Here is a 27,277-nt window from a genome sequence, read left to right on the forward strand (position 1 = left end):
TTTTTATATATATATATATATATATATATATATATATATATATATATATATATATATAAATCAGTTCTGGATTTTTTTATTGGTTACCATTAAATTTATGGAAATGAAAGTTTTATATATACACTAGTCATTTTTCTTCAGCATGCTTCTTATCTCAATTCTTCTTAGCAGATTCAGACCTTTATTCTCTCCCCTTTTATGTTTTTGTTGTCGCAAGTTATCCCTACTTATGCTGTGAGTTGAATTATGAGTTGCAATAGCAAATTGTCTTTTCCATCTCTTTTTCCTTTGTCTTTAAATGTTTTTATCTTCTTTATCCTTTATATTATGTTTAAGTGTATAGTGCCCTATTTTGTGTTGGGGTTGCCATTTCTTGCTCCTGCAGTCTGTTCTGTATTTTTCTTTTTTCCTTTTTTTTTTTTAGCTGAGCCATCCTGCCACTTGTTGGCAGCTCAGCGGCTGCTCAGCTCAGGCCAGGACTCCAACCGCTGTTGCTCAGAGCTCGCACTCTTGAGTGAGCTCTTAACCAACTGAGCCACTTGGCCGGTCCTCCTGCTGTCTGTTCATAATGTTACTCATGGTTTTCTATTCTTTTGTTTTTTTGTGTCATGTCGAATAGCCTCCTTCAGTATTTTTTGTAGTGAAGGTTGAATGTTATAAAATTCCCTCAGCCTCTGTATACCTGTAAAGGTCTTTATTTCTCCTTCGTTTCTAAAGTATATCTTTTCTGGATATATTATTCTTGGCCCATAATTTATCTCTTTCAATAGTTTGAATATTTGATTTCACTCCCTCCTGGCTTGTAGAGTTTCTGCTGTCAAATCTGATGATAATCTAATGGGCTTTTGTTTGTAGATTACTTTCTTGTTTTCCTTGGCTGCCTTGAGGATTCTTTCTTTGTAGTTAATTTTTGACAACTTCAGTGCAGTGTGCCTTGGAGAAGACGTATTCAGATTGAGGTAATTAGTTGTTTATTTCCTTTTTGGATTTGAGGATCCAGTTCTTTCCACACGTTTGGGAAGTTCTCATTGACTGTTCGGGTGAAGATACTCTCTGTTCTCTTCTCCCTTTCTTCTCCCTCCTGTATGTTCATTATTCTTATGTTGCTCTTTCTGTTGGAGTCAGAAAGATCTTGTAGAGCTCTACATTTCTTTTAACTCTCAAGTCTCTCTCTTCTTCCATCTGTGTCATTTCCAGGTTTCTATCTTCGATATCACTAATTCTTTCTTCCACCTGATAAGCTGTATTACCTAAGCTGGCTACTTCATTCTTCATTTCATTTATTGAGTTCTTCATCTCAAGAATTTCTGTTTCTTTTAAAGTTTCAATCACTTTGTTAAAATACTCATTTTGTTGTTTTATTGTGTTTATGATTTCATTAAACTGCCTATCTCTGTTTTCTTTCATCTCACTGAGTGTTTTCAGAACAGCAATCTGGAATTCTCTGTCATTGAAGTCACATATTACCATATCTTTAATTTTGTTTTCTGGAGAGTTTTCATTTACTTTCTGAGCTTCTTTGTTATGTTGGTTATTCGTGACAATTAATGATTATTATTTTTCTTCTTGGACATCTACATGAGTGGTGTCTGCAGAAGTTTGATATGAAGAGCTCTTTCTTTTGTTTTCCAGTAAGCATTGCTGGAATGTTTTATTTTCTCTTCCACTGTGCCAGCTTCTCTCATCTTGGTGGGTTTCCTGAAGTGGGCTTCTCCTCTGTTTGCTGGTTGTATGGGTCTCAGTACTGCCTCTGTTGGGGGATGTAGAGGGTGATAGAGTCTGAGCTTCTGAAATCCCAGTGCTTCCCATGCAGCCCAATGCTGAGCCTGTGTGTCTCAGCAGCTCTTGTTGCCCCAGAGCAATATGCTCAAAAAGTTGGGGGCAGATTGAGCTGTGAGAGGCAACTGGTGCATTTGTGGTTCTGAGCAATAGCAACTACCAGCCCACAGCTGACTCACTCCTACCGCTCTTTGCCTAGTGCCAGAATTATTCAGTCGCACTGTGTGTCTGCTGCTATGGAGGCTGTCACTCCAGTTCCTAGGGCTGTACATATTCTGTTCTTTAATCTGATATTGCTACCGTTTCTTCTGGAGCCTCCTTCTAACATTGGGAGAGTGGCAGTGGGGCGAGCTCTGGGGGGGAAAGTGTGCGGGGTGAGGTAGCCAGGCTCCGTGTCTTTGTTTTCTCTTTTCTGCCTGTCAGTAGGGCTTAAACCACCATTCTCACCCAAGCTCTCTGCCCCAAACACTGGGTTCAGCCATATTATATGCTGATTCCTCAGGCAGAACTGTGGGCCACAGGGAGTGCACCTGCAGCCTGAAGTCTTCTCTCTCCTGAGACTACAGTGAGTTCTGGACTGTGGCATGTGGCCCATGTCTCTGCACTGTCCCCTTCCCACCTTCCCTGCTCACCCAATTTGCCCACCTTCAGATGATTCAATATGCTGATCTCTCAGACGTGCTTGTGTGTTGCTTAAGTTATCCTTTGTTGAATTATAGCTGTTCAATTTGCTGTAACTTATAGGGGAGATTTCACAAAGCACTCTTCACACTGCTATTTCTGTGACATAATCTCAATGTTGGCTTTTCTGATGGCCCATTCTTTTTTTTTTTAATTAGAGAATTGGGGGAGTGGAACAGTGTTGGAGAGAGACCAGCCAAGTTGTTGTTCTTCAATCTTAGTTGTGGAGGGCGCCTGTCACCTTCTGGCTGCCTATCAGCAGCTCGTGGCCTCTAAGCTCAAGGTGCTGTGTTACAATCTTAGTTGCAGGTGGGCATAGCCACCATCCCATGCGGGAGTTGAACCAGCAGCTTTGTTGTTGAGAGCGCATGCTCTATCCACTGAGCCATCCGGGTGGCAGCTCAGCTCAAGTTGCCGAGTTTCGTCTTAGTTGCGGGCAGGCATAGCCCACCATCGAACAGGCAGTCTTGTTAGGAGCACATGCTCTCACCAGCTGACCCATCCTGCCACCTGTTGGCAACTCAAGCGGCAGCTCAGCTCGGGCATAGCATCACTGGCTCATGTGGGAATCGAACCTGCAGCCCTGTTGCTCAGAGCTCCTGCTCTTAAGCTAACTCTTAGCCAACTGAGCCATTCGGCCAACCCCCTGATGGACCATTCTTGGACTTTCTTTTTAACTCAGTTATTGCGATGTTAGGTGAAATCTTCAATTTCTATGATTTTATAGTACTAACCATATTCCTACAACTTAAAATTTTATATATTCATCCCAAATATTACTTCTGATATCCAGCATCATCTGACTGACAATTTCACCACCATTTCATTGCATCTTTTTCAGATCTCTCAGTTTTTACAAATATAAAATTGAACCCCTTTTTTATAACCTCTGCTTCAAAAAACAAAACAAAACCCCCAGCAGCAACAATCACAACAAAAATTCTGTTCCACCTCCTGCTCTTCTGTTAAATAGCACGTTTTAGGGGCATAGGCTAGAATCCTGGGTGCCATCCTTTATTTTTACCCCTTATTTATACACATATATAATCACTTTCTCAATTCCTGTAAATACCAATATCAAAATATATTTCAAATTCTTATTACTGTTCGTTTTTAAAAAGATTTTTATCAAAAATATAGATAACATACAACATATCAGTTTCAGTTGTACAACATAGTTATTCAACATTTATATACCTTTAAAGAAATGATCACTATGATAAGTCCAGTAACCATCTGGCACCATACCATGCTATCACAATGTTATTGACTATGTTTCCCATTCTGTACATTATATCCCCATGACTTGTTTTATACCTGGACATTTGGACCTCTTATTGCCCTTCACCTTTCCCCACCTTTGTTAATTTTTCTATTACAGTCAACATTTGATATTATTTTATATTAATTTTAGATGTCCAGCCTGGTGAACCTCTGACTAGTCTAGTACCCAACTGTCACTATACCTAGTTACTTTCATATTATTAACTATGTTCCCTGTGCTTTACTTTACACCCCCATGATAATTTTGTAACTAAGAAATTTGCATTTCTTAATCCCTTAACCTTTTTCACCCTGCCCCCCAAACTCCTTCACATCTATCACCCCCATAAATCTAGTACCCATCTGACATCATACATAGTTATTACAATATTATTGACTAAATTCCTTATGCTATACCTTATATCCCTATGACTAATTTGTAACAACCAACTTGTACTTCTTAATTCCTTCCCCCTTTTCACCCACCTTCTCAAACCCCTTCCTGTCTGGCAGCCATCAAAACATTCTCTGGATCTATGAGTATGTTTCTGTTTTGTTTGTTTGTTTCTTCTTTGGATTCCACATATAAGCATTGCATCTATATTTCACTGTCTGACATACTCCATTCAGCACAATACCCTTCAGGTCCATCTATGCTGGTGCATATGGCAAGAACACATTATCTTCCATAACTGAGCAATATTCCATTGTATATATATTTACCACTTGCTCTTTATCTACTCATCCATCGTTGGACACCCAGGCTGCCTCCACATCTTGGTAATTGCATACAATGCTGCATTGAACATATGGATGCACATGTCCCCTCAAAGTACCACTTTGGGTTTCTTCAGATAAATACCCTGAAGTGGGGTTACTGGGTCCTTCTTTGTCTCTGTTATAGCCTCTGTTTTAGTCTATTTTGACTGATATATGTATTGCTACTGCAGCTTTTTTGTTTTTCATTTCTGTTTTCATGAAATAACTTTTCCATCCCTTTACTTTCAGTCTCTGTGTGTCTTTCAGTCTGAAGCAAGTGTTTTTTAGGCAGCAAATGTAAGGGTTTTGTTTTCTTATCCATTTAGGCACCCTATGTTTTTTTATTGGAGCATTTAATCCATTTACAGTGAACATAATTGTCGATAGATATGTAGGCATTGCTGCTTTATTATTTATATTTTTAAATTTTTCTTATTTTTGATATTTAAAAAGTTCCTCTACCACCATTCCTTCTAATATTGGTTCGGTGGTGATGAACTCCTTTAGGTTTTTCTTGTCTGAAAAGCTCTTCAATTTTAAATGATAGCCTTGCTGGGTAGAGTACTCTTGGTTTCAGGTCCTTGTTTTTTATCACTTTGAATATTTCATCCGGGTCCCTTCTGGCGTGCAAATTTTTGGACATGACCAAACCCCACAGCCAGTCATCCTGAGGGTAAATCCCACCCACTGACGTGCCAATAGCAATCAATCAAGACTCAGCTGACAATCTTATGAGAGTTCCCTCGTAGGTAACTAACTGCCTTTCTCTTGCTGCTTTAGGATTCTCTCTTTGTCTTTAACCTTTGCCATTTTAATTGTAATGTGTCTTGATATGGACCTCTTTGGTTCCTTTTTGTTTGGCATTCTCTGTGCTTCATGAGGTTTTATGTCTATTTCTTTCTCCAAGTTAGGATACTTTTCCATCATTATGTCCTCAAATATGTTTTCAATTTTTTGCTCACGCTCTTCTCCTTCTGGTACTCCTGTGATGCAAATGTTGTTATGCTTGATGTTGCCCCAGAGGTCTCTTAAACTATCCTCATTTTTTAATTGTCTTTTCCTTTTGCTGTTCAAATTGGGTGTTTCCTGCTACCTTGTCTTCCAAATTGCTGATGTGATCCTCTGCTTCATCTCATCTGCTGCTGATTCCTTCTAGCACATTCTTCATTTCAGTTATTGTATTCTTTATTTCTGACTTTTCAAAAATGGTTTATATATCCTCTTTTATGCTTGCTATCTCTTTGTTGAAGTTCTAAGTTCCTTGAACATCCTTATAACCAGTGTTGTGAACTCTGCATCTGCTAAGTTGCTTGCCTCCATTTTGTTTAGTTCTTTTTCTGTAGTTTTCTCATGTTCTTTCATTTGGGATGTATTTCCTCACTTTGGGATGTATTTCCTCACTTTGGGATGAGTTTCCTCACTTTGGCTGCCTCTCTCTTTGTTTCTATGTATTAGATAGATCTGCTATGTCTCCTACTCTTGCTGGGTGGCCTTATGTAGTAGGTCCCCTGTGAGGCTCAGGGGCACAGTCTCCCTCGTCACCGGTTCTGGGTGCTCCAGGAGTGTTCCTTGTGTGGGTTGTGTGTGCGTTCTTTTTATAGTTGAGTCTTGATTGATTGCTATTGGCACGTCAGTGGGTGGGATTGACCCTCAGGATGACTGGCTGTGGGGTTCGGTCATGTCCACAGCTTTCAGTGTGCTGTGCGGGTGGCTTACCCCACTGAGTGGGATTAGCCCCAGCTGGCTCTGGTGCCTGTTGAGACTGCCCTTCAGGCGTGTCACTTGTGGGACTAATTAGATGGTCCTGTGCTGTGATCTGAGGTCAACCTCCAACTGTGTTGATTCTGGGGCTTCAGTGCAGCCTAAGCTCAGCCACTGCCTATGACTGGCTGGCAACTGTGTGGTAGGAGCTACAAAGCGATACATGGTTGATCACTGCCTGTGTTGGATCTGGAGGTGCATGGGAGAGGCCACACTGTCAACTGAGATTGGCTCCCACCAGTTCTGGGTCTGGGGTAGCTCCATAAAAAGTCAGGACATTTTGAGGCCTGCTACTAGCTACTGGATCCTATAAGGTTCTGCTGCTGATGAAGCCTTTTGGGGTAAGCAGTTGGGTATGGCAGGTCTCAGTGAGTCACCAGAGTGCAGCAAGTGGACCTCACCAGACCAATTTAGGTTAAGAATTGACCATGGGCATAGGGGAGGGGCTCAATACAGAAAAGATGGCACCTGCCTGGCGGCTGCATAGGAGAAGGACCTCACACAGGGAAAATGGCAACTATCTCTCCAGTCCTCACCACAAAGCCAGACAACTCAGTCTTCCCCTGTATGTCTCTGTCACTCCCGAGTCATTATCCCTGTGTTGGAGCTCAGGGTGAGTGCCTGCAATTGAGTAAGTCTGTGTGAAACCCTTTTAAGAGGATGTCTGGGTTAACCGCAACCTTCCCTTTTACCCAGAGGGTCGGAATCCCCACTGTTTTTCACAGCCAGATATTGTGGGGGCTTCTTTTCCTAGCATCAGTACTCTGGGCTGGGGAGCCTGGTATTAGACTGGGGTCCCTCACTTTTCTGGGGGTAACCTCCATGGCCAAGACATCCCTCCCAATTTTCAACAACCACATGGAGGTTTGAGGCCAGTCCATTTTGTGTCTCTGCCCCTCCTACCAGTCTCCGTGTAGCTTCTTCTTTATATCTTTAGTTATAAACCTTCTGTTCAACTATACTTCAGATGGTTCTCTGGGTTGATTGTTCTATAATTTGGTTGTAATTTTGATGTGTTCACAGTATGTGGGAAGCACAGTGTTTATGTACTCCGCCATCTTGGATTTCCCCATATTGGCCTTTTATCCCTATTCTTGCTGTCTTAATTCAAGCTACCATCATCTATCTCAAGAACCATTGTGATAGTTATGGCTACTTAATACTAGATATTATACAGAATAACAAACTGGACATAATTTTTTTTTTTAGCTGAGCCATCCTGCTACCTGTTGGCAGCTCAGCGGCTGCTCAGCTTGGGCTGGACTCGAACTGCTGTTGCTCAGAGCTCAAACTCTTGAGCGAGCTCTTAACCAACTGAGCCTCTCAGCCGGCCTGGACATAATTTTTTTTTAGGATTGCAAATTCACTGTAAGCAGTAATTTTTAACTCACAGGATTCTGAATTTACAAGACTAAGAGTCAAAACCCCAAATGTAAAAGAAACATCCTAAGCTAAAAAAAAAAAAGAATGACTTAATTTCCCCCCCTTAATACAACTGCATGATGCTTGGGTATTTAGAGGAGGTAAGAAAGGATATTGAGAAACTTCTATTACAAATTCAGATTTTGGTTTCTTATAATTCTGTCTATCATTTTATTTAGTTATTCAGAATCTTATGGTATAAGGAAGAAGAATCCAAATTAATTTTCATATTATATAATCATAACTAATATTTTCTTTTGCCATTTATAAAATTTTACATTATATGAGTGTGTATTTGTGTATGTGTATACATATATATAAAACATATTTTAATACTTATATATTAATGTTCTAAGTAAGGAATTTACTATATAGCTAAGTAAATGGGACTCATCCCTCAGAGTGAGGAAGTTGAGCATTTGTAGGAGACTGTTCTTATTAGGACATACCAGATACTATATGAGGTACTGTGGGCTAAGCTATACCCTAGATGTTCTTGCTAACAGATGTAAGTAATAATCTTGTGTTTTTAACCAAATAAGTATTGTATAATGAACTATTGTCAGCCTAAGTACATTACTATGATAATGTAGCTACTAGTTTGATAATCCTTTAGGCAGTGGTTCTCAACAGAGACAGGGGAATTTCCATTCCAGGGGACATATTTTGGCTACCATCACTAGAGGATGTTACTGGAATCTAGTAGCTTGATGCCAGGGATGCTGCCAAATATTCTACAATGCCCAGGAGAGCCCCATACAGCAAATAGTAATATAGCCCAAAAAGTCAATAGTGTTTTGGTTGAGAAACTCTTTTAAGGTTTTTTTTTTCAAGCTGCCACATGATATGTGCTAAATATTTTTCAAAATTTCATTTAACAAATAAACCTTTAATAGAGGTGTAATGGTTATAATGATTTTTGTGAAAAATTCAGTGAATGGAAGTATATTTGTGTGTACTTGGAACATTTTTTGAGAGGAAGGAATCAAGGATGAATGCCAAGTTTCTGACTTGAGCAACTCACCAGGAGGATGTTGGTGACATTATCTGAGATGAGAGAAACAGATGTGTGGAATATAATCTTCAGTTCAGATTTTACACTTGTAGACTTTGAAGTGCCTGAGAGATATCAAGAAGAAGTCCTGATGATCAGAACTTAGGTGTTCAGACATATCTTTAAATAGAAATTTGTCAGTGTAGGAATATAAATTACCCCTGGGATTGGATGAAATCACCCAGCAGAGTATCTTAAGAAGGAAAGAGTACCGCATATCATAGCCCTTAGGAACACCAACATTCTTAATATGGGTAGAGGAGAATATAGCAAAAGAGTAAGAAGTAGCCAGAGAGATAATAGGAAGTGATCCAGAAGTGTAAACAGAAGAGAAGTGTTTCCAGGTGGATGCGTGGTTATTGATATGGAGGCCGTTGCTGACTTTGGTGGATATGAGAGTGACTGGAAACCTAACTGCAATGGGTTGAGAATTCCATGGTAAGTAAGAAATTTGGTTGTGTTGTAGATTTATGTAAATTTGGCTGTGAATGAGGAAGAGGTACATGGAGGAGAATATGAGATCAGGACAGGTTTTTTTAAAAAATATTTTTAAAGATCAGCGATAATTCCTTATTGGTATTTGAAAAGATAAAATTTAAAGATATTAAAGTATAACAAGTACAATGTGTTAGTAAGCAGATTTTCCATGATTGTATTTATCTATATATTTTTTACCTTCAAGGTCATGGTGAATAATATTTTAAATAGTTGCTTGGATTCTAAGTGATGCAGCGAGTATGAAAATAGTTCTGTTTATTATGATAGATATAAGTGTATGTTGAACACTCAAACATTACATTTGTTTTTCAGATCTTTCAAGAAATCGTTTTACAGAAATTCCTTCTGATGTCTGGTTATTTGCACCTCTTGAAACATTGAATTTATATCATAACTGCATCAAAACCATTCCCGAAGCCATTAAAAACCTGCAGATGTTAACATACCTTAACATTAGGTAAGGAGGAATTTTGGGGGGTAAAAATTTTTATTATAGTTCTAATCTGTTTTAGTAGGAAAGGAATGTGTTTGATTTGGCTATGTCACCTATATTTATCTTAATAGTATCTTTTGTGTAGTTTTTATATGTCCATACTATTTTATAGGCCTTTGGTCTTGTTCTTGAGAGCAGTGCTTCTCAAACTAATGTGCACAGGAATCATCTGGGGATTAAAATGCAGAATCTCAATCCATAGGTCTGCAGTGCGGCCTGCATTTCTAACAAGCCCCCTGGTAATGCCCATGCCTGCTTGTCCTTAAATCATTTTGAATAGCAAGGCTTCACATCAGAAATATTTTACTGAAATCATAGTACCACAATACAGATTTATTTATGTTCATCTTCAGTTAAAGTGAAACATTAAAAAGAAACAGCTCTTGAGTTATATTTTCACACTCTTGTGACTTTTTGTTGCTACCCCAAGGATGGATGGATTGGATAGATTGGGGTGGGAGTGTTGGAACATTAGGAAGTGGATGACAGTTGATGGTAATACTAAATAAGTGCTTACTATATGCCAGGCAGTGTTACAGATACTTTACATATATTACCTCATCTTCACAACAGCCTTCTGAGATATGTACTTTTATTATCCCTGCATTACAAATGAGGAAACTGAAGCACAGAAACGTTAACTATTTGCTGAAAATCATATATATATATATATATAGAGAGAGAGCCAAGATGATAATCAAAGCAGTATGGCTGCAAAAGTTACCTGTTTAAATTCCCATATAGTAAAGGAGTGAATATAAATAATATACGTAAGTAATAATTCTCCTTGCTTTCTGTGATATATTAATTCTTATGTATGTCTTCCCCAGTGGTGCCACCTGGCAGTACATCCTATTTTAACTGAAACCATTTTACACCTTAAAATATGTGAGAGGAATTTCCTTCATTAGATGGCAGTCATTTGGGTTTCTCCTTTCTCTAATTGCTTACATATCTCCTTGGCCTGGCTTGGGAGAGATTTGAGGAAAGTGAGGTATTTTTAAGTTTGTTTCATTTTGTTCTTTTATGGAAAAAAGTGATTTGTCCAAAATTGAATTATATTTGTATATTAACATGTATGGAATATCTTAAAATACAGGCATACCTCAACGCTATTGTGGGTTCAGTTCCAGATCACTAATAAAGCGGGTATCACAATTAATCGAGTTGTAATCTTTTTGCTGGTGTAAGGTCTTGCCTTCAGTATATAAAAAATGTAATACCTGTGAAGTGCAATAATGTGAAGCACAATAAAATGAGGTATGCCTTTTATTAAAACTTTCTGATTCTTTCCTGTTTTTATCTCCAAAAGTTAACTTCTGATTTTTGTTTACAGTCACAACAATTTTTGAAAAAACTATATTGAAATAAGACTTGTTCTAGTGACTGACTTCCTTTGACTATCTCTAAAACATGTGGCAAAATATGTAAGGATTAATAACTTACTAGCTATGTATAAAAAATCAAATTCTGGAGAAAGCTGACTGTACTCATTCAATGAACCTACTTCTTAAGGGAAGAAAATAAGCCGATTTTTAATTTTTTTTGGTCTGAGGGAGATTAGAATGTGTTTGTATGTGCCATTATTTCCCCCATTTATTTTATTTTTTTATTTTGGTTAAATATCTTGAGGAACTTGTAAGATGATTTTTCAGGACTCGCCAGGGTTCTTGGTCTAGGAACATTGTCTTATTTTTCTCAAAGTCTGTGCCAGATCTAAAGCCAGTCTAGTGTTTCTGGATGTCCTTTGCAGGCATAAAATGGGGTGAAATGTCTTGAAATCTCCCTTGGGGTAACACTGGGGCTTTGCTGTGCCTGTTTTACAAAATGATAGGTACACACAGGTCTATAAATATCACTTTTGAAAAACAAGAAAAATAATAGCTCATTGCTGATGGACACTTGATATAGTATGTAAATGTAATGGTAGACTTTATTTATTTTGGTTTTAGGATTATCTTAGTCCATTTGGGCTGCTATAACACAATACCGTCCGTAGACTGAGTGGCTTATAATCAACAGAAATTTATTTCTCACAGTTCTGGAGGCTGAGAAGTCCAAGATCAAGACCCTGGCAAATTTAGTGTCTGGTGAGGACCCACTTCCTGATTCATAAATGGCTGTCTTTTAGCTGTGTCCTCACATGGCAGAAGGGGCAAGGGAGCTCTCTGGGGCCTCTTTTATAAGGGACTAATCCCATTCATGAGGGCTCTGCCCTGATGATCTAATCATCTCTCAGGGGTCCTACCTGATATCATCACCTTAGGGATTAAGTTTCAACATTGTAATTGTTGTGGAGGACACAAACATTTGTCTATAGCATCAGTCTGTATTGGCATATAAATTTGACCACAGTTGTTTAAGAGTAAGGGACCCAGAGCCAAATTGCGTGGTTTTGAATGCTGATTCCCTCACTTAACAGCTGTGTGACTTTGAGCAGTTTACTTAATATCTTTTTTACTGTTTCTTCATCTGTGAAATGGGCATCAAGATAGTATCTATCTTCTTAGAGTAGGTTGTTGTGAATGTTAGTTAAGTTAATTCATGTTAGGTGCTCTGAACATGCCTGGCACATAGTAAGCACTTAAGAAATGTTAATTGTTGTTGTATTTACATGTATCTACAGAGATAGGACTGTTGTATCAACTTTGAGCTGAGATAAAGCTGCTAGTAGGCTGTTCTACCAGAAACCTGTAACAAAAGGGAATGCATTAGGGTTATTACATGCTTTTAAAGATATGATCCTATTCATTCTTTCATAAATTTGAACATAGTGCATGCGAATTTATCCTTAGAGCCTTTCCCGAGTTAGAGGCATGGAGCTATTGACTATAGTGAAATTAGAGCAGAGAGCCAGGTTCTGGCATTCTCTAGCTCAGAAGAATGATTCTGGGTTTTGAGAACTGGTGGTGTGTAGAACAATATCATAGGTAACAGTACAGGCTTTGTAGTTTGCTGTGCCTGGGCTGGTCACTTAACCAGTTGTTTTCTTATTTGTATAATGGAGCTAATAACACTACCTATCTTGTGGGGTTAATATGAGGATGAAATGAGATAGTATTTGTAAAGAATTTAGCTTGATCGCTTCTCGGCTTTTTGGCTAAGATCCAGTGAAGGTTTTATCTTGATACAAAGTAAGCACTTGTTAAATGATAGCTATTATTTAGTCAAAGTTTTCTTTTTAATTTTGAGGTGATTTGTTCTTTTTCAGCATAAAATGTCAGGTTTCAGACATATTTCTCATAATGAGACTTTCTTATTCTTTTCAGTCGAAATCTTTTATCAACATTGCCAAAATACTTATTTGAGCTTCCCCTTAAAGTTTTGGTCATCAGTAATAATAAACTGGTATCCATTCCAGAAGAAATTGGGAAGTTAAAAGATTTAATGGAATTGGTGAGTAAAATAGTTGTATTGATTGTATATAATATGCATAATATGTTTTTATATTTTGGAAGATTACCCATTTTTTATGTAATTTCACTATAATTTTTTTAAAAGAATAAGTTGATATATGCCTAAGTTCACTTTAGGAAAATTTTGAGATACCATTGCTTATGTCTGATTTTAACTCACAGCCACAATAAAGGCCTGGCTGTTCCTTAGTCCTAGTGATGTCAGGCTTGCTTACAAGTCTTAAGAAATGCTTTTCAAACAAATAAGCATTTGTGTATCCATTTTATGGAAAGTGAAGGTCCTACTAGGAAAATGTAAGTTTCTTTTAAAGGTTTTACAGGGCTACTATGAAAGCCTCAGAGACAGGGAATAAAAGAAGAAGAGTACAATGACTGCAAACAATAGAATGCACAAAGTAACCCTTCCTCTCCTGTATACTCAATGTGATTTTATAACACTTTTGGGACCAAGAGAAATGGAAAGAGGCCATTACATACAATTGATTGTAGGACTATAGGAATAATTTAAAGTAATTACTTTGAACATAGCATTTTAAGCATTGAAGGACACTGAATTCTGAGAGAAACATAATCAGATCCTCAAAGCATTGAGCTATTTTTACATCTTTCAGTTACTTCCACGTCACACAATATATCATGGTGTTTGTTTTTATTTTGTTTTATCTTAAGTGATGTTTTCCTAATGCACAGATATTTAAAAGTATTCTTACATACTTTGCTATATGTAGAGGACCAAAACTTTTCTTGAGGAGAAATTTATCTACAATTTTATATTGGGGAGTTAATATGCAAATAGAATTTAATGAACAGAAATTTTAAGAATGTCTTTATTTTATTCATTAAAGAATACCTACATGTGGAATTATCACACAAGGAAACCTCCTTGAACTTAGTCTTGTTATGTTTTAGAACCATAGAATTTTAAGGTTGTAAGTTATCAGATAGAAGCACTTCTAAATCATGAGCCCCTGACACACTTAGCTGTATATTTTCTATGGTGGTTAAATCTTTTAATGTGTGTGTCTGAAGTAGCTCTAATTCTCTTTTGCAAAACTCCTATTTGTTATCCTTTTTATTTTGAACTAAAATACATGCCTCTATCACTTTTATCCAGTGGCCCTGGGACTACCATGTGAAAAAGTATAGATAATGAAAACTTCCTTTCAGATGTTTTCATCTATCGTGTGTCTACTCTCCATTTTACGAAACTCTAAGACATGTTTTTCTGTAGCTTTAACATATTTATTACTTTTATTCCTTTCTATGTTTTCTACTCTTTATTACTTTCTATTTTTAGCAATTTCTGTCCTGAAAATGTTCTCGTTTATTAAGGTCTCTTTTAATGTTACACTCACCAATGAACAGAAGATATTTTTTATGTATTTTCTTTTTTTTAGTTTATTTTATTTTTATTATCATTATTAGTTTCAGGTGTACAAAACAATGCAATAGTTATCCTTTTTATCCCTCACAAAGTGACAACTCCCCTCCCCCCATCCACTGCCCTCCCGCCCCCGATGTCATACATATCTATTACAATTTCGTTGACTCCATTCCCACACTATACTCCACATCCCATGACTATGTATGTATTAAATTATAGTTGACATATAATATTATTCAAGTGAAGCTTCAGATGTATACTGCAGTGGTCAGGCCTCTACACCATCCATGAAGTGGTCTCCCTAACACGACATGAGACCATCTGGCCCCCTAAAAAATATTTATAACATTATTGATTATATTCCCCAAACTGTCTTTTCTATCCCTGAGGCAATCTTGTAGTTACCAATTGGTGTTGTCTCATCCCTTCCTATTCTCCCTCATCCCCACCCCCATCCCATCTAGCAATCATCAGTTTTTCCTCTGTGTCTCTGAGACTATTTCTGTTTACATTACTTGTTTACTCAGTTCTTTAGATTCCATATATAAGTGAGATCATATGGTATTTGTCTTTCTATGACTGGCTTATTTCACTTAGCATAATGGTCTCTAGGTCCATCCATATCATTGCAAATGGTACGATTTCCTTCTTTATAGCTGAGTAATACTCCATTGTGTAAATGTACCATAGTTTCTTAATCCAGTCATCTACCGATGGGCATTTCGGCTATTTCCAAGTCTTGGCTATTGTAAATAGTGCTACAATGTACATAAGGTGCATATATTTTTTCAAATTAGTGTCTTGGGTTTCTCTGGATAGATACCTAAGAGTGGAATTGCTGGGTCATATGGTAGTTCCATTTCCAGTTTGTTGAGATACCTCCATACTGATTTCCATAGTGGCTGCACCAGTCTGCAGTCCCACCAACAGTGCACCAGGGAATGAACACAAGATTTTAGATGTGATCTAACAAATTTATAATGAAAGAGCCTTTACTTTCTATTACCTGGTCACTTAACATTTTTAAAGAATTTATATCTGTTATACTTTTAAATTCTATGACTTTGTAATTTCTTTTTCTTCTTTTTTTTCATTCAGTTTTTGGACCTATGTTCTAAATTATATTGCATGAGATAGTTTTTGGATAAGTGAAGTTTCAAAAATATTTAGGAGTTTTAGATTTATTCTAGTATTTTTATTTAAATAGAATATTTTTAAAATATTAAATACCATTATTTTACTAGGCAGTATAAAATTATTGTGTGTTAAACTCTTGAAATCAGTAATAGTGGATACATAGCATTAGGATGGCTAATTACCAATTGGAAATCACATAGTGAATTTGTGATGTTATTTGTCATTGGAATATTTTCCTATGACACTGTTCTACAAGAATGTGGTAACCAACTGCAGTGAAATTCTGTCATTAGAAGCCTAGTAAATACTCTCAGAACTCCAATCCCCAATAGAGTGCTTTGTAGAGTACCCTTTTGTTGAGTGGGTCAGTTTCCTGTGCCTAGGTTTTTTCTTCTTGAAAATAGCAGCTATTTATCAAATTGCTATGGGTTTTCTATATGGAAATCTTCAGTATTAGATGCATTTGGGAAAAAGCAATAAAGTATTTAAAGGGCATTTTCTCAAAATGTTATTATCTGTCTTTTGGATAATAGTCTATTGTCAACATAGTAGCTAACTTGCTCCTGTGAAAGCGTAAGTCAGGTCATGCCATACCTCTGTTTAAAAGTTTCTGGTTCCTGCCCACATCTCTCTGAGTAAAAGCCAATCATACCCCTCCCCATCTTAGTCTTCCCATTGCTTGCTACCCTCTAGTTACGCTGGATTCCTTGCTGTTCTTAATACATGTCAGGCATGCTTTACCTAAGAGCTTTACATTTATTGTTCCTTCTGTCTGGAATATTCCTTTCTATATATTGGCATGGCTTACACTCTGAGCTCTGACAACACTACTCAAATAACAACTTCTCCATGAGACAACCTAAATTGCTAACATTCCTCTCCAATACTACTAGTAGCACTGCCATTTTCCTTTATTCTGTGTTGTGTGTATGTGTGTGTTTTAATAGCACATAACACCGTCTAACATGTTATATAATCTACCCCCCCCTTGCTAGAATGTAAGCTCCATAGAAAGCTGTGAGAGCAGGGATTTTTGTTTTATTCCTTAATGTGTCCTGTGGGGGAGGGAGAAACTTTCCTCTACCCTTAAAGTTCTCCTGGCTGGTCTAATAATCAAATAAACATGAAACAGGTTAGCAAGAGAAAATAACCACATTTAATACACAGATATGTACGGGGGCCTCCCATATACATGAAAGAGTCACAGACCTCACATACACAAGAGATTTAGAGACAGAAAGGGAACATGGGTATATAAGATATTCTGAGCTACGGATGAAGTAATGAACCTTAGGGCTTCAGAGGGTCACTGCAGGGAGAGCATGTGTTCAGTAATTATTAGTTTGCCCTGCCATATAGATAGGTAAAAAGTAATTTCTGGTGATAACTCTTACCATGGCCCAGCCTCCTAATTTAAATTCTTATAGAAAGTTGAGGTGGGGGGACAGAAGTTCCTCTTAATCCCACAGTGTCTCGGTTGCCTTTAGCTCAAAATAATCCACATACCACTGAGCCGCATCTTGGGGTGGCTTGTTCTGAACCTCCAAAGTTGTTGAATGAAGATGCCTTAGATATACGAGTAATTTGAAATATGTGGGATACATTTTTCGAATCATCTGTATATCAGATGATTAGATATTCTTTAATATTCTTTTGAATTTACCTCCCTGACTTTTTTACTTTTGATAAGACTGAATATATGTGCCACTCCTGGCCCTCTAAGCTAACATAATTTGCAGTGAAATTTGGACATTGGGGTCCATTGCAGTGGAACATGAATTTAATTTGCAGTGTGTATGGAATGAGTGCTGAGATCTTGTTGCAGTTTTTTCTTCCTTTTTTGTTGATTCAATAATAAGAAAGGGGAGGGAGAGATGAGCATAATTAACTCAAGCTGTTCTTTATCCTCTTTTTATAGAAATATGGCATTGTTTACCTTTAACTCAGGGCTTGCATTTTAACTTCACCCTGAGACATTTCTGATTCAGATCTTCTAGAATGTCTTTGGGTTGTGAGCCACAAAACTTTGTGCTTGTAACCCCTCATATTTTGCATCCTTTTGAGGTAGAGGCTTATTAGTTAAATTGATCCTGGCCATAGTCTTTAGTTTTTCCGCTCATGTATAAATCCTGGACTTTTCTCAGCTTCTGTCCAAGTATCTCAAAACAACTACTATAATTGGCAGATTATCAGAGTGATTGATAGTTGTCTTTTATTTTACCTCTGAATGAAGAGCACTTGAATCCTTTTGGTTTTAGTTGATGAGAGTGGTCTTCATTGTGATTTTCAGATTGTAGACTTATGTAGTACAAAGTTATAACCTCAAATTTTTGCACAGAAAAATTTGTTAACTGTATTAGGTTGACTCATGATGTAATATAAATAGAAATATTTGAGGTAATCCATCTTTAGAGAAACAACATTAAAGGTAACTTTTGTTAGCTATTAGCTATGCACTTTAAGAATTGAATTATAGGGCCGGCCGAGTGGCGCGATGGTTAAGAACTGGCTTGGGACGCCAGAGGGCCCCGGTTCGGATCCCACATATGAGGGCCAGTGACGCTGCCCTCTACAGCTAAGATGCTGAACAACAGCTCAACCTGGAGCTGGGCTGCCGTGAGTCGCTGGCGACGGCGACGGCGAAGGCTGCAGCCCCTGTGGCAGTCGGTTGCCATGGGCTACCGTGTGTAGCCAGCAGCCAGCGTGAGCGGCCAAGCAGCCACAGTGAGCGGCCAAGCAGCCACAGTGAGCGGCCGTCCAGAAGCCGGCGACTGATCTGCCTCACCCGGGAAGAGCACAATGATGGTGCCAACTTGGGCCAGTGAAGCAGCGTCCTCCACAACTAGATTGAAGAACAAAACGACAGCAACTTGTCTGTTCCCCTTCCCCTAATTCCCCAGCACTGTTCCCATCCCCCCAATTACCCAATAAAAATCTTTAAAAAAAAAGAATTGAATTATATCTGTATTTCTAAGTTAGTTTGTTATAATTTTATTTTCTTGTCTTCCTTAGGATATTAGCTGCAATGAGATTCAGGTCCTTCCTCAACAAATGGGAAAATTACATTCACTTAGAGAGCTAAACATCAGAAGAAATAATCTTCATGTGTTGCCAGATGGTAAGATGCTCACTGTGTTTACTGACATGAATGAAAGAGTAACTGTGTAAAATTTAATTTAATTATTTTTCATTTCTGAACAGAATTAGGAGATCTTCCCTTAGTCAAGCTGGACTTCTCTTGTAATAAAGTGACCGAAATTCCAGTTTGTTACAGGAAGCTGCATCATTTACAAGTAATGATTTTGGATAATAATCCATTGCAGGTACCACCAGCACAGGTTTGTAATAAAAATATGATACTTGTTTCTTCTGTTTTTCTTCCGAATTATATCTGTTACTGGTAAATAAAAAATGCATCAAAACTAGGAGTTAATTTGTTATTGAGGTATCATCTAAAGGAGTTTTTCTGAGAAAGGGCCTTTTTACTTTGGTAAGAGTTTTAGCTTTTGGTAGGAGTTTTAGCTTAGCTTCTAGAGAATAGGATTTAGAAAACCCAGATATCAATTTTCTGCTTGTGAACTGATAATTCTGGTTGTCAATGTTATTTTAAAAGGATAAACTATGGAGTCTCTCTACCTCTGTCCTACTTAGGTAGATAGATAGATAGATAGATAGATAGATAGATAGATAGATAGATATAGATACACACACAAACACACATACTTTAGATTTGTTGTGTGATTGAAGTACATTCTTAGCCAGCGGTTCTCAACCTTCCTAATGCCGCAACCCCTTAATATAGTTGGTCATGTTGTGGTGACCCCCAACCATAAAATTATTTTTGTTGCTACTCTATAACTGTAATTTTGCTACTGTTAAGAATCGTAATGTAAATATCTTTTTGTTTTCCGATGGTCTTAGGCGACCCCTGTGAAAGGGTCGTTCGACCCCTAAAGGGGTTGTGAGCCACAGCTTGAGAACCGCTGTATCTTAGCACTGATAGATGGAATCGTAACAGAAAGATAAGTGTAAAAATATTAATTCAGACTTTTAGTTTGAGGATTAAATTCATGTGGAAGCTACTGAATTTATATTAAATGAATACACTAAGATATAAACCGATAAGGACAAAGAATGAGAGAGAAGAAGATAACGGGAGAAATGGCAACAGAATTTTGGAGAATGGGAAATAGATGGACTAGTGGTAACCAGGGTCTCTACTTATACTGCATAAGAGTATCTGACTGAGGGAGACCACTTCATGGACGGTGTAGATGCCTGACCACTGCGGTGTACACCTGAAGCTGAAGCTGAATAATAATGAATGTCAACTATAATTTAATATGTATATATGGTCACAGGATGTAAAGTACAGCTTAGGGAATAGAGTCAATGGAATTGTAATAGCTATATACGATGTCAGATGGGTAGTAGATTTGGGGGGGGTGTTATTTTTGTGGGGGATATAACTGTCTATTATATTGTTTTGTATACCTGAAACTAATTTTAAAAGAAGTATTTGGCTGAGGAGGCACGTAGCAGTGAAACTCCAGTCTATACTCTAACTTCCAAGCTATGTGCCCTGACACAGGGTTTGTATACATTCAGGAGAAGGTTTGCACTTTTCCTCCTACAAAGGTACGTTGCACTCATTCCAATGGAGGTGCCTTTCCTGATTCAGATAAAGGCTGTCAGGGATCCTTAGGAGGACAGGGAAAGCTGAAACTTATTTCTGCTATGGGAAAAGGCAACAAGAAACAAATTGATTTACTGTGTTAAGCCTGGGAATGGCTTGTATATATTTTTTTGTTGTTGTTGATTATTGAAGAAAGCATATACCTCTGAATATAGGGAAGAAAGATTGAAACCATGAAGGTTGATAGGATGTCTAAGGCACTGCTGTCCAGTTTCTGAATGATGGTGTCGGGGAGGGAAAATAATTTTCCTCTACCCTTCTAAGTTCTTCTTTCTGGTCTAATAATCAAATTGACATGAGACAGACTAATAGGAGAAAATAGCCAAATTTATTATGTATGTACATATGGAGGTTCTGTAAGAATATGGGATGCCGGACAAATCTAGCAGTTGAGACTTATATGCCCTCTTAAACAGAGAGGGGTAATGGATTGGACTTCAAAGGGAAGGTAGGCAATTAACAGGTAGATGAAAAGGAGCATACATGGTAAACAAATTCTTGCTCGGCTACCCAGACACAGAGGGGAGTTCCTCTCTGGCACATTTACTTCATACTATGCTAAGGATGTTTTTCTTCCCAGAGCAGGCTTTTCTATCTGAATTCTTTTCGGCAGATAAGGGGGAGGTAAAAGGCTCTTTTTGAGCCTTTTGTTCTTAAAAATAACTGCTTTAAAATAATATCTCCAAAAGGCATATTTTGGGATGGCAAACTCTGCCACCCCTTTAATGGGAATGTTCTATAATCTGTGCTGTCTAATACCATAGCCACTGCCACATGTGGCTACTGAGTACTCAAAATATGGCTAGTACGACTAAGTAACCAAAATTTTAATTTAATTTTATTTTGATTCATTGAAATTTAATTAGTTTCATGTGATTACTGGCTCCCATATTGGACACTACAGGTCTAAGATTTACACCGTGGATTCTTGCCCTTAGCTCCACAGCCACATGACTGCTCCTTATTTGCATTAGCAGAAGTCTGGGGTTTACTCTGAGGAGTAAGTAGATTCTCTCAGATTCTCTCCCTCAGCTCAGCAGCCAAATGACTATCACCTCTTGCCTCAGCAGAAGCCTGGCATTTACTCTTTAGAGCAGTAGTGTTCATTAGAACTTTTGGAGGTGATGGAAACGTTCTGTATCTGCACTGTCCAATATGGTAGCCACAAGTGGCTATTGAGCACTTGAAAGCGTATAGTGTGACTGAAGATTTGAATTTTTAGTTTTATTTAGATGTAATGAATTTAAATTTAAATAGCCACATGTGGCTAGTAGTTACCATATTGAATAGCACAATTGTAGAGAGACTGAAAACCAGAGTCAGGGGCCCCAGGTACCACTATGGGCAAGAGTGAGACCCCATACTGAAAACAGTGAATGCTTACATACTGAGTGTTGGGACTCTCAGGTAGACTTGTCTTGCTTGGCTCTCAGAATGCTTTTAGTCCACCTTATTTATCTCAGGCAGGATTGGTGGATTTCTCCCTTGGTTGACTGATTGAACTAGAGAAACACACATACACACACACACACACACACACACACACACACACACTGATTTTTGGAAGGGTCTCCTGATGTAATGGCCAGTCCCAGTTTGATCACTAGACAGTGAGGCTCACCATTTGTAAAATCACTGGACAGTGAGGCTCACCATTTGTAAACTTCCCTCTTATGTACAGAGATTCTCTTTGACTTCTTACTGCTTCACTCTTAAAAATGAACAGACAGTCATGGATCACTAGACATTTGCAGGAATAATCTCTAATATGAAAGACAAGAGACCAAAACACTGAAAGGCTCCCACTGAAACAAAATGGGTCACATTCACAGGAGTGGTAATCAGAATGACTATTCAGCAGCAGCACAGGAAACTCAAAGATGTTAGAACCATACCTTCAGGGACTGAGGCAACATTTCCATCTTTCTATACTCAAGCTGTCAGTCAAGTGTGAGGTAGAAAAAAAGACCGTTTCAAACATGTAGGGTCTCATAAATTTTAACTCTTTTGTACCCTTTATTAGCTAGAAGAGGTTGTGCTATATTGAAATGAGAGAGTAAATTAAGAAGGAGGAATTTTTCATGTCCAACATTGACAGGTATGCATAGGCCTAGAGAGCAACCATCGTTTGGAGTAGGGGGAGTTGTCTCCAAAAAGAAAAAAAAGAAAGAAGAAAGAAACTGATGGTTGATTTGATGTATTTGTCAATATGGAGATAGTTTTACAGTTCTATCAGAGAGTCAGGAGTTAATTAGTAATAAACATACAGAAAATTATTCAAAGGAAAAGATGGGGTAGTCACTTTAGAAAAAAGAAAAACTTATACAAGAAAGGGAATGAACTAACCTATGTGGTTATTCTGTGAATATTTTCTTAGTCATGATACTGTAAATACTGGATTTTGATTTAATGAAAAATTGTGACATAATTATAATAATAGTAAAGATTTATATGGCACTTACTGTACTCCCGGCACTATTGAAAATACTTTGCATGCATTAAATCATTTCTTACATTAACCCTATAAAACAGGCACTGTAATTATACCTCATTTTATATATGAGGAAACAAGCATAGAATTTCAATGACTTGTCAAAGGTCACATGGCTTGTATGTGGTAAAGCCAGTTTCAAATCAAGGCAATCTGACTCAAGTTTATGCTGTAACCGCTATCCTATGTTTCCGGAGAGGGAGGAAGTATGTTTATGTGAGTTTATGGGGTTTGGAGATGGGAGGATGGTGATGATGGTAGTGTTGATATGTGAAAGTGGTGGCAATGTAAGAAATCTAAGTCCTCTTCTTCCTTAGTAAGACCTTAATAAATAAAATCTATGTGTGAAAAATAAAAGCAATAGAACCATGTTATTTATAAATATGAAGGTAAATAGCAGAAAACCAGCTAAAAGAGTTGAATGAAGGCCTGGGTCTTAGTGATTGAAAGGGGTGGAATAGGGGATTGATTATTTGCTATCAGTTTTATAATTTTCTATGACTTAAAACTATGTACATGAATTACTACGAAAAAATTAAATTTACAAAAGAAAATCATCAGCATTTAATTTAGTAATGCAATAATTTTTTAGTTTGGACAGATAATAGGATACATTTTAATTGGTAATATGACTCATAACTGGTAATGTATTTATATCTTAATAGCTCAAAATTTTAATTTGTCTTTCAAATGAAATTTTTCAATTGGTCAAGTTAGGTATGGTATCTATTAGAATTATCTAAGAAATATTTTCCCTTTATACCTGGAATGGTAATTACTAACGTACTTTTCTTTTTTCTTTGTTAATTAATTTTTGCATGTGTTGCTAGGTTATGTGAGCCCATAAAACAAAATATTTTTATTATAAGTTTTGAGAAATATTTATTTGATATCATTTATGGTGATAGTAGTTAACCTTTGTGAAACTGACTTATTTCCTTACTGCTCATTGACTATCTTTTTTATAGAGAATACGTTCTTCCACATGGTATTTTACCCTTCATTATTCCTTTTCTATATCACCAATGAAAATAACTTTTCAGGATATTATCTTAGTTGAATTTATCATTTTTAAAAATTATTTTACCCTTATTGGCCTAACATCACACCTTTCAACAAATTCAATTTTCCTACACTAAAATTCTTTCAATTCAATTTTTTCCAGTGTTTAGACCAAACAACTTAGTGGTTCTCATCAGATTACTTTAAAGAATTACATGGATAATTTTTTTTACTGTTCTCACCACCCACAAATTATTTAGATATGCAATGTGTCAATCATGATTGTGATGTCTCAACATAATATAAAATTATTAAAATGTATAAATTGGTAGATGGCATTTATATTTGGACCTATATGATTAAATATTCATTATTTATTGACAGATATGTTTAAAGGGTAAAGTACACATATTTAAATACCTAAATATCCAAGCATGTTGCAGAATGGATAAGAAACCAGATTCTCTGGATCTCCCATCATTGAGTAAAAGGATGCCCTCCCAGCCTCTCACAGACAGGTAATGTAATATTCTTACAGTCTCGTTTCATGATTGGTGTCATCTCTGTATATAAAAGTTATTTATTTCCCACAACTGAAAGGAACAGGTGAGCAAGACAAACAGAAACACATAGACCCAAACAGGTCCACACCAAGACACATCATAGTAAAAATGGCAAAAGTTAAAGACAAAGACAGAATCCTAAAAGCAGCAAGAGAAAGACAGCAGATTACATACAAAGGAACTCCTATACGACTAACTGCTGACTTTTCTACACAAACTCTGCAGGCCAGAAGGGAGTGGCAGGAAATATTCAGAGTGACACAAAATAAAGGCCTACAACCAAGATTGCTCTACCCAGCAAGGCTATCACTTAAAATTGAAGGAGAGATAAAGAGGTTCTCAGAAAGGAATAAGCTTAATGCATTCATTACCACTAAGACAGCATTGCAGGAAATGTTAAAAGGGCTTTTTGAAACAGAAGAAAGGAGAAAACAAGCTAACCAAGGAAGACCAGAAATACAAATAACAAAATAGAAATAAATATGTATCTGTCAATAATCACTTTAAATATGAATGGGCTAAATTCTCCAATCAAAATATGTAGAGTGGCTGAGTGGATAAGAAAACAGTACCCATGCATATGCTGTTTACAAGAGACTCATTTCACATCAAAAGGCACAGACAGACTGAAACTAAAGGGATGGAATTAGATATTTTACACAAATGGAAATGAGAATAAAACTGGAGTAGCAATACTTAGTTTGGACAAAATAGACGTTAAAATGAAGACTACAGGGCCAGCCGAGTGGCACATTGGTAAACATTTGGCTTGGGATGCCAGCTCTGAGTAGCAGGGCCCCGGTTCCGATCCCATATTTAGGGCTATTGACGCTGCGCCCTCTACAGCTAAGATGGTGGAAAACACCTTGACCTGGAGCTGGGCTGCCATGGGTTGCCCGTGATGGTGTAGGCTGCAGTGGGCCTGGCCGGCAGATGGCGTGCACTTTTGTGAGCTGCAGTGAGCCACCATGAGGGGCCATCTTTTGGCCGGTGACAGATTGCCTCAGCCGGGAAGAGCGCAATGATAATACCAACATGGACTAGTGAAGTGACATCCTCCACAATTAGACTGAAGAACAAAAAGACAGCAGCTTGTCTATTCCCCATCTCTGATTCCCCAATGCTGTTTCCCTCCCCCAACTCCCCAGTTAAAAAAATCTAAAAAAGTAAAAATAAAATAAAATGAAGACTATTATAAAAGACAAAGGACACTACATAATAATAAAGGGATCAATTCAACAAGAGGACATAACCCTTGTAAACATCTATGCACCCATCATAGGATCTCCTAAATATACAAAACAGATATTGACAGACATAAAGATAGAGATGAACAGTAACACTATCGTAGTAGGGGACTTCAACACCCTGTTGTCACCAATAGACAGATCCTCCAGACAGAAAATCAACATGGAAAGAGTGGCCATAAATGACACTTTAGACCAGCTGGACTTAATCAATATTTTTAGAGCATTTCACCCCAAAGCAACAGAACATACATTCTTCTCAAGTGTACATGGAACATTTTCCAAGATAGACCACATGTTAGTCCAAAAAACAAGTTTCAATAAATTTAAGAATATTGAAATCATATCAAGTGTCTTCTCCGACCACAATGCTATGACACTAGAAATCAATTATAAGAAGAAATCCGGAAAGCACACAAATGTATAGAGGCTGAATAACATGCTACTAAATAGCGAGTGGGTCAAAAATGAGATCAAGGAGGATATCAAAACATACTTCAAGACAAATGAAAATGAAAACACCACGACCCAAAATCTCTGAGATGCAGTGAAAGCAGTCCTAAGAGGAAAATTCATAGCAATGCAGGCCTATCTAAAGAAACAAGAACAATCTCAAATCAATAGACTATCTTCACACCTAAGGGAACTGGAAAAAGAACAGCAAAACAAGCCCAAAGGGAGTACAAGGAAGGAAATAATAATGATCAGAGCAGAAATAAATGAAATAGTCACTAAAAAACAATACAAAAATCAATGAAACCAAGCGTTCATTTTTTGAAAAGATAAACAAAATCGACAAACCCTTAGCCAGACTCAAAAAGAAAAAGAGAGAGGACCCAAATTAATAAAATCAGAAATGAGAGAGGAGAAGTGAAAACAGATACCACAGAAATACAGGAAATTGTAATAAAATACTACAAGCAACTACATGCCAACAAATTCGACAATCTGGAAGAAATGGATAAATTTCTAGAAGCATACAATCTACCAAGTCTGAACCAAGGAGAAACAGAAACTCTGAACAGACTGATTACTACCAAAGAAATTGAGTCAGTAATCAACAAGCTTCCAACAAACAAAAGTCCTAGCCCAGATGGCTTCACAGGCGAATTTTACAAAACATTCAAAAAAGAATTAATACCTATTTTCCTCAAACTATTTCAAAAAATACAGAAGGAAGAAAGGCTCCCAAGTACATTTTATGAGGCCACTATTACTCTGATCCCAAAATCAGACAAATATATTACAAAAGAAGAAAACCATAGGCCGTTATGCCTAATGAACATGGATGCAAAAATCAACACAATACTAGCTAACCAAATTAAGCAATATTTTAAAAACATCATACACCAGGATCAAGTGGGATTCATTCCTGGTATGCAAAGCTGGTTCAATATCCGCAAATCAATTAACGTAATACAAAACATGAACAAAATGAAAAATAAAAATCATATGATCATATCAATAGGTGCAGAAAAAGCATTTGACAAAATCCAGCAAAAATTTACGATAAAAACTCTTAGCAAAGTGGGAATATAGGGATCATATCAACATAATAAAGGCCGTATATGATAAGCCCACAGCAACATCTTACTCAATGTGGAAAGGCTAAAAGCTTTCCCCTTAAGATG

The 27,277-nt window shown here is 37.3% G+C and overlaps 1 protein-coding gene across 1 annotated transcript in view; it reads left to right on the top strand.

Moving 5' to 3' along the window:
• LRCH2 (leucine rich repeats and calponin homology domain containing 2) overlaps positions 1 to 27,277 on the top strand; it is a 184,287-nt gene that overhangs the window by 55,542 nt on the left and 101,468 nt on the right. Inside the window, 5 exon segments of the mRNA XM_019625475.1 lie at positions 9,530 to 9,674; positions 12,980 to 13,106; positions 18,660 to 18,765; positions 18,849 to 18,985; positions 24,221 to 24,354. Of these exon segments, the coding sequence (XP_019481020.1) occupies positions 9,530 to 9,674; positions 12,980 to 13,106; positions 18,660 to 18,765; positions 18,849 to 18,985; positions 24,221 to 24,354 (649 nt within the window).

This window comes from Hipposideros armiger, unplaced genomic scaffold (genome assembly GCF_001890085.2).
Source record: "Hipposideros armiger isolate ML-2016 unplaced genomic scaffold, ASM189008v1 scaffold_630, whole genome shotgun sequence".
Lineage (NCBI taxonomy): Eukaryota > Metazoa > Chordata > Mammalia > Chiroptera > Hipposideridae > Hipposideros > Hipposideros armiger.